General features: G+C 48.6%; 1 protein-coding gene across 1 annotated transcript in view; it reads right to left on the bottom strand.

Annotated features, from left to right (window-relative positions):
- etnk2 (ethanolamine kinase 2) overlaps positions 1-11,698 on the bottom strand; it is a 22,910-nt gene extending 11,212 nt beyond the window's left edge. The window contains exons 1-2 of the mRNA XM_080548066.1: positions 11,332-11,698; positions 2,152-2,289 (exon numbers count right to left, since the gene is read on the bottom strand). Of these exons, the coding sequence (XP_080404192.1) occupies positions 2,152-2,289; positions 11,332-11,544 (351 nt within the window). The 5' untranslated portion in view covers positions 11,545-11,698. The remainder of the gene's footprint in view (positions 1-2,151; positions 2,290-11,331) is intronic.
- Between the last annotated feature and the right edge of the window lie 513 nt (positions 11,699-12,211).

Below are 12,211 nucleotides of genomic sequence, written 5' to 3'. Positions count from 1 at the left end.
ACACAGGAGAGAGAGAGGGTTAGAGAGACACAGGAGAGAGAGAGGGTTAGAGAGACACAGGAGAGAGAGAGGGTTAGAGAGAGACAGGAGAGAGAGAGAGGGTTAGAGAGACACACAGGAGAGAGAGAGGGTTAGAGAGACACACAGGAGAGACACAGACAGACAGACAGGTGTTACAGCCAGACAGACAGACAGACAGACAGGTGTGACAGCCAGACAGACAGACAGGTGTTACAGACAGCCAGACAGACAGGTGGTACAGACAGACAGGTGTGACAGCCAGACAGACAGGTGGTACAGACAGACAGGTGTGACAGCCAGACAGACAGGTGGTACAGACAGACAGGTGTGACAGCCAGACAGACAGACAGACAGCTGTGACAGACAGACAGACAGGTGTGACATCCAGACAGACAGACAGGTGTGACAGACAGACAGACAGGTGTGACAGCCAGCCAGACAGACAGACAGACAGGTGTGACAGACAGACAGGTGTGACAGCCAGACAGACAGGTGTGACAGCCAGACAGACAGGTGTGACAGACAGACAGACAGGTGTGACAGACAGACAGGTGTGACAGCCAGACAGACAGTCAGGTGACAGACAGCCAGACAGACAGACAGGTGTTACAGCCAGACAGGTGTTACAGACAGACAGACAGCCAGACAGGTGTGACAGCCAGACAGCCAGACAGACAGGTGTGACAGCCAGACAGACAGGTGTGACAGACAGACAGACAGGTGTTACAGACAGACAGACAGGTGTGACAGACAGACAGACAGACAGACAGGTGTTACAGCCAGACAGACAGACAGACAGGTGTTACAGCCAGTCAGACAGACAGGTGTGACAGCCAGACAGACAGACAGGTGTTACAGACAGACAGACAGACAGGTGTTACAGCCAGACAGCCAGCCAGACAGGTGTGACAGACAGCCAGACAGACAGACAGGTGTGACAGCCAGACAGACAGGTGACAGCCAGACAGACAGACAGACAGGTGTTACAGCCAGTCAGACAGACAGGTGTGACAGCCAGACAGACAGACAGGTGTGACAGACAGACAGACAGACAGACAGACAGGTGTTACAGACAGACAGACAGACAGACAGGTGTGACAGCCAGACAGACAGACAGGTGTTACAGCCAGACAGACAGACAGACAGGTGTGACAGCCAGACAGCCAGACAGACAGACAGGTGTTACAGACAGACAGGTGTGACAGCCAGCCAGACAGACAGGTGTTACAGACAGACAGACAGGTGTGACAGACAGACAGACAGGTGTGACAGCCAGACAGACAGGTGTGACAGACAGCCAGACAGACAGGTGTGACAGACAGCCAGACAGCCAGACAGACAGGTGTGACAGACAGACAGACAGGTGTTACAGACAGACAGACAGGTGTGACAGCCAGACAGACAGACAGACAGACAGGTGTTACAGACAGACAGACAGGTGTGACAGACAGACAGACAGGTGTGACAGACAGACAGACAGGTGTGACAGACAGACAGGTGTGACAGACAGACAGGTGTGACAGACAGACAGACAGGTGTGACAGACAGACAGGTGTGACAGCCAGACAGACAGACAGGTGTGACAGACAGACAGGTGTGACAGACAGCCAGACAGACAGACAGGTGTGACAGCCAGCCAGACAGACAGACAGACAGGTGTAACAGACAGACAGACAGGTGTTACAGACAGACAGACAGACAGTCAGACAGACAGACAGTCAGACAGACAGGTGTGACAGACAGACAGACAGACAGGTGTGACAGCCAGACAGACAGTCAGACAGACAGGTGTGACAGACAGACAGGTGTGACAGACTGACAGGTGTTACAGACAGACAGACAGGTGTGACAGCCAGACAGACAGTCAGACAGACAGGTGTGACAGACAGACAGGTGTGACAGACTGACAGGTGTTACAGACAGACAGACAGGTGTGACAGCCAGACAGACAGTCAGACAGACAGGTGTGACAGACAGACAGGTGTTACAGACAGACAGACAGGTGTTACAGACAGACAGACAGGTGTTACAGACAGCCAGACAGACAGACAGGTGTGACAGACAGACAGACAGGTGTGACAGCCAGACAGACAGACAGACAGGTGTGACAGACAGACAGGTGTACTGTACCTGGAAGCTCTTGAGCTCGTTGTCCCGGTCGACGATCAGCTCCGTCTTGTTGCCGTAGACACGGACCAGGACCACGTCCTCTGGGCTGGCCTCCACGTAACAGCCCACCAACTTGTTAGTGGTGCCGTCTGTGAACAGCTGAGAGGGGGGGGGGAGGGAGGGAGAGGGAGGGAGGGAGAGAGGGAGGGGGGAGAGAGGGAGAGAGAGAGAGAGAGAGAGAGAGAGAGAGAGAGAGAGAGAGAGAGAGAGAGAGAGAGAGAGAGAGAGAGAGAGAGAGAGAGAGAGAGAGAGAGAAGGGTGTAAGGGTGTGCTACCAAATATTAGGTTGAGGGCAAATACATTTGTCCATTCCATTATTAGTCTAGTTCTGTGTGGAGTAATATCAGATTTTACTTTTATCTCTCTGCTTTTTTGGTTGTTTCAATGTAATAAACTATAATAAACTAAATAAACATGCAAAAGACCGTTGCAAAGCATTTGTAACTGCACCAATTTTTTGGGAGAAGTGGTGCGTTATCTGACAGAAGTGCAGGGGGAGGGATGCCATTAAGCTGCACAGCCGCAGAGAGGAATGCGCTACAGAGAGTCGTGAGATCGGCCCAGAAGATCACCGGCGCCCCCCTCCCCTCTCTGGAAGAGCTGTACAACACACGCTGCCTCAGGAAGGCCTCCAACATCTCCAGAGACCCATCCCACCCTGGGTACGAACACTTTGCTCGGCTGCCCTCGAACAGGCGGTTCAGGACCATGTTCGCAAGGACAAACAGACTGAAGCTCAGCTTCTACCCCAGGGCCATCCAGGCCCTGAACACAGCAAAGACCTAGGTTCTGGGCCCTGGACAGTCTGGACAAATTGATGGCAGCTACTAGATTGAAATCAAGTGTAATACTGAAACACAAATGTGTATATTTCAAACCTGCAAACTGCGACACTTTAAATGAATGTGCAATAACACTATGTGCAATATGACAACCCTAGGGTACATAAGGTTCAGAGAATAGGAAATGTTAGAATAGGTATAGCATAGCATAGAGTACAGCACAGTGTTTTATTTGTATAGTATAGTATAGTGGATAGTGTACATAGTAGGGATGGACGGTTTTTCGGTTAAACCGAAAACCGGGGTTTATAAAAATAGAAACGGTTTTTTATCAAAACCGTCTGAAACCGGATTTTTTTTTAAATTTTTTTTTAAAGAATAAAATAGAATAAGAATAAAACTGGAACATGTCACATGTTTGTCGTGTGTGAAAATAACTGATACAGTCTGAATCTGCCGCGCAATGAGTGAGAGGTTTGGTCAGTTGTGAAGAATAACTGAGGATTAATATCTAATTGGGATTATATTTAAGGGTAACGAATCACTCTATGGGAAAGATAGTTGCCTTCAGTTATTGGTAGATAGGAACGTTTTTTTACAATTACTTGCTTACATTTAATAAGATCATTTTCGCTGCTCTCTGTAAAGCGCACCACACTTTTGTGAGAAATGGGCTATAGAAATAAAATGTGATTTGATTTGATATCAATCAATCAATCAAACTTTATTTATGTTCTATAGCACAAATCATGCATTGAATGTAGCTCCAAGTGCAGTATTTACTAAACCACAATATAATAAAACAAGAGCTATACGGATCAAGAGTGTTTGTGCACAGCGCCACTGTGTGTGAAGGCGCTACTGAAAGTGATGACAGAACGCATGTCTCAGAAGATACGCGGTCACTTAGTGACGCAAAGGTAGTTCTGTATTTATCTCTATCTGTATTAGTACATTTATTTTGAAAGCTCTATTTTGACAGCTCTACCATGGGCACTTTTATTTTGATGGGGCATTCTTTGTTGATTGACTTACGACAGTTCAGGACAAGTCAGTCTCGCGGCATGTGGTTTTTATGAAAAGCTTTAAGTATGTTCACTGCATAATTCTAAGTCTAATATTTCAGTGATTATTGAGCAGTATTCAAATATTTAAATACATTGAGCAGCAGCTGAAACTTTGTCTAAGAACCAAGATATTGAGAAAGCAGTTCATTCAATGAAGACGCTGTGTTGCGACTGTGCTTACGGTGTTTTAATGGTGTTCGACATGAGTGTATTGTAGCAGTAGGGCTCAATTATTTGAAATTGGCGCTCTTCTTTTTTTTTTTTTTTTTTTTTTTTTACTTTAACTTTATTTTTATTTATTTATTTTTTTTCGGTTAACCGGAAAACCCCGGTTTTACTCTCTGACGGTTTTTCGGTTTCAATAATTGGAAACCGTCCATCCCTAGTACATAGCCTTTATTTATGTAAACCAGCTCCTTTCCCTTCTTGTTTTTTAGTTTTTTTTCCTAGCACCAGGGGAGCCCCCCCTCCCAAATTTCGTTGTTTGGTACCTGTACTATATCAATGACAATAAAGACCATTCATTCATTCATTCATTCATTCATTAATAAGTATATAGTATTATATTTCATACAATATGTCCATGACTGTATTACAATAGAGATGATCACAATGAAGATCATTCATGTCCATCGACAACCAACCGTCTGTAGTTCCAGGAGTCAGGGGAGGAAATGGCTCCGTTTAAATGGTAAATGGACTGACTTATATAGCGCCTTTGTCCAAAGCGCTTTACAACGGCCTCTCATTCACCCGTTCACACACACATTCACACACCAATGGCGGCAAGCTACCATGCAAGGCGCCGGCCCACTCACTGGGAGTGTGATACCACCCAGTATCCTTACATTTTCAAAATCACATCAGGATAAGCTAGTCTAAAGCTATTTTGCAGTTTTTCTGTGTAGGAAGCTAGGCTAATTTACAAGCGGGCCAACTAGTGGTCGTTGTGTGTAAATAGCAGCTTAGCATTGGAAGAGAGGGGGTGATTCGGCTCTTTTAGTAGGTAAAAAGGCACGTCTGTTCTAGGAGTCCCAACAACATTTGACTGTCTGAACCTCTCTGGCTGAGCTGGGCTTTTAGAAACGTGTCAAAGGGCTTTACAGCCACTAAGTCAGTTGACCTTTGAACCAGCAGTCACTTAGCCCTGAGGCTAACACGGCTGCGTGGCGGGTAGTAGCGTCGGGCTAACACACGCAGGCCTGTGTGTGAATGAGGCTGGGTGAGTGGAAAACACCTCTGCTGTGGATGCCAGTGGACCAGTGGGCTGGCAGAGACATCACTGCAACTAACACCCCCCCCACACACACACACACAGTCACACACACACACACACACACACACACACACATATATATATATACACATACACACACACACACACACACACACACACCCCATATATACACACCACATATACACACACCACATATACACACACACATATACATACACACACACACACATGCATATATATTAGTGATGCTCCGATCTGATCGGCGCCGATCGGTATCGGCCGATATGGCCTTGATCGGTTTTGATCGGAGTTCTCAAAACGGCCGATCAAACATGACCGATCAGTTTACAAAATGGCGTCGCCAGTCTGGAAATATTACACAGTGTCGGAAAGAGACAACAAATATGCCGTTTGTAATGTCTGCTCAAAAGAAATACCTCGGGGAGGAACGCACGCAAGGTCTTTCAATACCACGAATATCATACGGCATTTGCTGCGTTCGTCGATTCGCTCAGAGAGCGCCGAAGCGCACACTGGGCTCGACGTCATAAAGGGACCGAGTGCTTTGATTGGACGAGAGGCGTTCCACGAGTGCTGGTCAGAGTTCCAGCGCGACTTCACGAGCGTAGTGTAGGTAGTGTTCACCGACGTCATGTGACCCCGCGAGCAGGAAGTCACTTGGCCCATAGCAACAACAACTATTAGCGCGTGAGTTTTAGGTCTTCCTCTGTGCACCTTGCACAAGTGTAGATAGCGAGCGACTTTTCAGCAGCAGGACATATTTGAGATGATAAGAGGAACAGGCTGAGTGCCAAAAACGCTGAGATGCTTGTATTTCTCAAGGCTAATCTGCCAGTGATGCTGCTTAATCAGAAGTAAGGTTTGAGTCTGAAATCTCCTTAGGTGCAATGTTTAGTTTTTTTGTTTTATTGATTATTGCTGACTTGCTGTCTTATCTCCTCCTAAATATGACTTGAAACTGACTGACTTGAAACAGTATTTTATATTTGGCTATAGCCTGTTTATGTTGCAGTTTAGTTTGGGTATGTTTATTGTTCCTCAGGAAAGCTACAGTTGCAGTATAAGCTCCAAGTTCTCTAAGAGCCCCTAGTTCCTCTCATTCGAGTGGAATGTTGCACATTTGATGTGACAGTGTACATTTTATTTATTATGATTTTTATTTTCACATTTTATTTGTTTTTCCTGAAGTAAGCTACAGGTGGTTGTCAATTCATGATACTTTCTCATCTCCTAATTTCATTTGAATGCTTAATATACAATGTCAATGGTGTTAAGAATAATTAAAAACATAAATAATGCTACACAATAAATAGAATGCTTCAATTGCCATTTTCGACGCTGTGATCGGTGATCGGTGATATCGGATCGGCAGATCACTGATTCCAGTGATCGGTGATCGGTGATCGGCACCAAAAACCCTGATCGGAGCATCTCTAATATATATATACACACGCACGCGCACGCACACGCGCGCACGCACACACACACACACACACACAGGCCCTCTCTCTCCCTCCCGCCCACCCTGGCATAGCTGCATTCCTGACGTGGTCCACCACAAAGATGGGCACGTACACACACAGTCACACACACACAGTCACACACACACACAGTCACACACACACACACACACACACACACACACACATAATACCTTGTGACCACATGATTTACCCAGTTTAGCCCCGACACAATACACACTAAGACCTGTGATCACCCTGCCCTGCACCACCAGTGTGTGCGTTTATTTATTTATGTGTGTGTGACGTGTATAATATGTAGGCCTGTGTGTGTGTGTGCGTGTGTGTATGCGTACCACTCCACGTCACAGATTCCAACACGTTTCAACACACTTGGGTAAGCCTAAGTTAACACACTTACTGCTGGATAAGACAGGTGCTTTATTGATTCCTGGGAGGGGAAATAAAGGTGTTGCAGCAGCAGCAGCTCACACACACACTCTCACTCTCACACACTCACACACTCACACACACACACACACACACACACACACACTCTCACACACACACACACACACACACACACACCATAAACTCATTCAACATCCCCCAGCCTGATCGAGTGACATCAGCATCATGTTCGTCTTTGATTTAATGGACTAAAGGTGAACTGACAACGCTTCCATCTTATTAGCGCCAATTATGTCTGTTTATTGTGGCTTTAGACTTCCTGTCTAACGACTGTTCTTATCTTCTCTTTGAAGTCTTCCATTCGAGCGGCTCGACCCCAAACACAGACGCGGTGACACACAAAGGTACGGTGCCGTCTGTCACGTTGAGCAGGTGAGTAAATGGTAAATGGACTGACTCATATAGAGCCTTTATCCAAAGCGCTTTACTACGGCCTCTCATTCACCCATTCACACACCCATTCACACACCAATGGCGAGGTAGGCAAGCTACCGGCCGGCCCGCTCACTGGGAGCAACTTGGGGTTCAGCGTCTTGCCCAAAGACACTTCGACGTGTGGCCAGCCGGGGCTCGAACCGCCGTTCTGCCATCCTTGCGATCATTAGATGGTGACTCTACCTCCTGAGACACAGCCGCCATTGGTGAGGGGAGGATGAGAGTTTTTTTTTCGAGGACTGCGGTGAGGTGGGGTGTGGTGTGGGTGGGGTGGGGGTGTGGTGGGGTGGGGTGGGGGTGTGGGTGGGGTGAAGGACAGGATGTTTTAGGAGCTGAACAGTGGATACAGTATAGTACAGTAAACCCATTCAGCATCCCTATCTACTTCCTGTCCAGGTGGCTGAGAAAGAATAAAAACACAATCTGCTACTCCCCCTCTCTCCCTCTCTCTCCAGGGTCAACAGCCAACTGAAATCATCAACACTCCACCTCCCTCCCTCCCTCCCTCTCCCCCTCCCTCTGAATCTCTCTCTCCAGGGTCAACAGCCAACTGAAACTATCTACACTACTCCTCCCTCCCTCCCTCTCTCTCTCTCTCCCCCTCCCTCTGAATCTCTCTCTCCAGGGTCAACAGCCAACTGAAACTATCTACACTACTCCTCCCTCCCTGCATCTCTCTCTCTCTCTCTCTCTCTCTCTCCCTCCCTCCCTCCCTCCTTGCATCTCTCTCTGAATCTCTCTTTCTCTCTCTCTCCCTCCCTCCCTCTCTCCATCCCTTCTTCCCTCCCTCTCTCTCTCTCTCTCTCCAGGGTCAACAGCCAACTGAAACCATCTACACTCCTCAATACTCCTCCACCCTGTCTCTCTCTCTCTCTCTCTCTCTCTCTCTCTCTCTCTCTCTCTCTCTCTCTCTCTCTCTCTCTCTCTCTCTCTCTCTCTCTCTCTCCCTGCATCTCTCTCCCTCTCCTCCCCCCCCCCCTCCCTCCTCCCTCTCTCCCTGGCTTGGCACACATCGGAGGCAGCTGTATCGGTCAGTTATGGGATGGATGGGGTGTGGGAGACAAAAGGCCGAGAGACAAAGCCTGTTTGGGGTGGTGTCGGTCGGTGGTCATTGAGAAAAGCTCTGCTAGCTGTGGACCGGGGAGAGCGGTAAACACTGTCACACGCTCTCAGTCACAGTCAGGGAGGGGGGTGTGTGTGTGTGTGTGTGTGTGTGGGGGGGGGGGGGTTCACCAGAGGCACACAGAGGTAAACACCCATAGGCGATACGACACACACACACATACACACACAGCATTTAGGCCTAGTCTATCTAATGGAAACAAAAAATGCTTCATGATGAGTCATGCATGGGCTGACATTGAGCAACCCAGATCGATAGAGGAGCAGGAGGAGGGGAGCTGCCGGGCCTGGGCGACATCAGGCTGAGGTGGTGATGTGGCACCCGCCTGGTTTTTACTGACTGTCTCACGTTTACGTCATATCTCCACCAGACACTAAAACATCTGATGACGCCCCCCTGGCTAATAGGAGAGATACCTGATGCTCTAGTAATGAATAATGCATTTCCCCCCCCTTTCCCTCTACTGACAGTACGGTAAGCCTAAACGTGGCCGGCTGGCTCACTTCATACACACACTCACACTCACACACACATACATACACACCAATTTCAGGCTATTTTGCCAACACTGATCCGATGACAAGTGCCCCTATTGACATGCAGCTATTTAAAGCCGTGGGCAATGTAAACAGACTAGTGACTTATGTGCCTAAATATCACAGCATAAGTTCATCTTCATGGTGAGAACAGTTGAACGCAGAATAATTCGGAGCCATCTTAAGACACTTGACCTGACCCAAAAATATCTGATGTCATAGCCAGCTGCTCGCTGACACATACACAGACAGGCTGGATCTAGACGAATAAAAACCAATCCCTCTGTCCTCCTCTCTCTTTCAAACATGTCAGATTGTTTTTGGACAGACATGCAGACATTATCGACCCATCATTAACTGTGTAGCCTAGAACTAACGGTTTGGAGGTTAGAGAAAAGCAGGAAAACCATGCAAAAAATGTGGCCTACATCATATTTTCAATGAATGCATAGTTTAGAGCGGGGAGGGAGGGAGAGTGGGTGGATGGTGACTGCTGGCTAAAAAGCTACTACTAGCCAGCCAGCTAGCTAACAGGGTCCATAGTTTTGACAGTGATATCAAGCCCCTTGGCTTCAACATACTAACCTAGCGAGTGAATACAGAAGGTGTAGGCTACATGGTGTATTTAGCCGTGTTGCTTTAATTGTTGCTATTGTACTATTCAGCCACAGAGGATACAGGCCTGTATAAGGGGGATATTGCAGGGAGGGCCTTGTCTAGACTTGCTAGCTGTGTTAGCTGGATAGCTATGCTACTTAGCTGGTGATGTGTCTGGGCTAGTCTGAATGACAGCCGAGATGGTAAATGGTAGGCTAAATGGACTGACTTATATATAGCTCTTTATTCCTGAGCACTTTACAACGGCCTCTCATTCACCCATTCACATACCAATGGCGGCAAGCTACCATGCAAGGCGCCGGCCCCGCTCATTGGGAGAAATTTGGGGTTCAGTCAGTGTCTTGCCCAAGGACACCTCGACATGTGGCCAGCCGGGGCTCGAACCTTGCGATCATTAAACGCCGGCTTTACTTCCTGAGCCACAGCCGTCCCCAAAACACACAGATGGGATGTGAACTGTACCTTGGTCTTGAGGTGGTCCATGTCCCATAAGGGGAATATTGCATGGGGAGGGGGGGGGGGGCTTGTCTAGACTTGCTAGCTGTGTTAGCTGGATAGCTAAGCTACTTAGCTGGAGATGCTGGAGCTGGGCCATTCTGAATGACAGCCGGGATGTGAACCCTACCATGGTCTTGACGTGGTCCATGTCTGAATGACAGAGGGGACATGAACCCTACCATGGTCTTGACGTGGTCCATGTCTGAATGACAGGAGGGGATGTGAACCCTACCTTGGTCTTGACGTGGTCCATGTCTGAATGACAGGAGGGATGTGAACCCTACCATGGTCTTGACGTGGTCCATGTCTGAATGACAGAGGGGACATGAACCCTACCATGGTCTTGACGTGGCCCATGTCTGAATGACAGGAGGGACGTGAACCCTACCATGGTCTTGACGTGGTCCATGTCTGAATGACAGGAGGGGATGTGAACCCTACCTTGGTCTTGACGTGGCCCATGTCTGAATGACAGGAGGGGACATGAACCCTACCATGGTCTTGATGTGGCCCATGTCTGAATGACAGGAGGGATGTGAACCCTACCTTGGTCTTGACGTGGTCCATGTCTGAATGACAGGAGGGATGTGAACCCTACCATGGTCTTGACGTGGTCCATGTCTGAATGACAGAGGGGACATGAACCCTACCATGGTCTTGACGTGGCCCATGTCTGAATGACAGGAGGGACGTGAACCCTACCTTGGTCTTGATGACAGGAGGGACGTGAACCCTACCTTGGTCTTGAGGGATGTGAACCCTACCCTGGTCTTGACGTGGCCCATGTCTGAGGGATGTGAACCCTACCTTGGTCTTGACGTGGCCCATGTCTGAGGGATGTGAACCCTACCTTGGTCTTGATGTCTGAATGACAGGAGGGATGAGAACCCTACCTTGGTCTTGACGTGCTCCATGTCCCAGGCGGGTCGCAGCTCCTGGATCAGCTTCATCGCGCCCTCCGTGACATTATGCTCGTCCACGAAAATCGGTAATTTCCTGATGACCGGCGAGCCCACGGGCACGTGTATCTCCGTCTCCATAACTAAATGGTTTTTTTTGGTTTTCCGTTTATTTTTGACAGATATTTCTGGAAGTCGTCGGGACATGAAAATATGAAAATATAAAAATATAAGCCTCTCGGTTTTTGCTTGTAAGATGGTTGTGGTGTGTTTAACACGGCGAGCTAAACGGTGGCTACAACAAGAACAAGGGGCTTAACGGCGGTTAAAGCAAAAGATGAATATCTAAGATATTGTGAGACTAGAGAGGTTTCCTCTTCTTCCTCTTCTTCTTCTTCTCTGTCTCGTTCGTCGGGTTTTCTTCTCTAGGAGCCGGTGGTTATTCGGTCGGTCAACGTGCACGGTTCTTCCTGCTTAGCACCGCCCTCGCTGGATCATCCGATGGTAGACGCGCACAGCCCGGCCTCGGCGCTGACAAACCACCGGCAACGGGAGAACACCCCGCCCACTTTCTAAACACCGGCTTTGAACGAGTGTCGCCGAAAAGCGCCCGAGTGCAGCCGAAGAGCGCCCGAGTGCGGCCGAGTGCAGCCGAAGAGCGCCCGAGTGCAGCCGAAGAGCGCCCGAGTGCAGCCGAATAGCAAAGAAGTGATATCTAAACGCGGTTTTGGCCGAGTGCAGCCGAAGAGCGCCCGAGTGCAGCCGAAGAGCGCCCGAGTGCAGCCGAAGAGCGCCCGAGTGCAGCCGAATAGCAAAGAAGTGATATCTAAACGCGGTTTTGGCCGAGTGCAGCCGAAGAGCGCCCGAGTGCAGC

The sequence above is a fragment of the Nansenia antarctica genome (assembly GCF_963989245.1).
Source record: "Nansenia antarctica genome assembly, chromosome: 18".
NCBI classification, from domain to species: Eukaryota; Metazoa; Chordata; class Actinopteri; order Argentiniformes; family Microstomatidae; genus Nansenia; species Nansenia antarctica.
The sequence above is the reverse complement of the archived record's forward strand: the minus strand, read 5'-3'. Positions and strand labels throughout refer to the sequence as shown.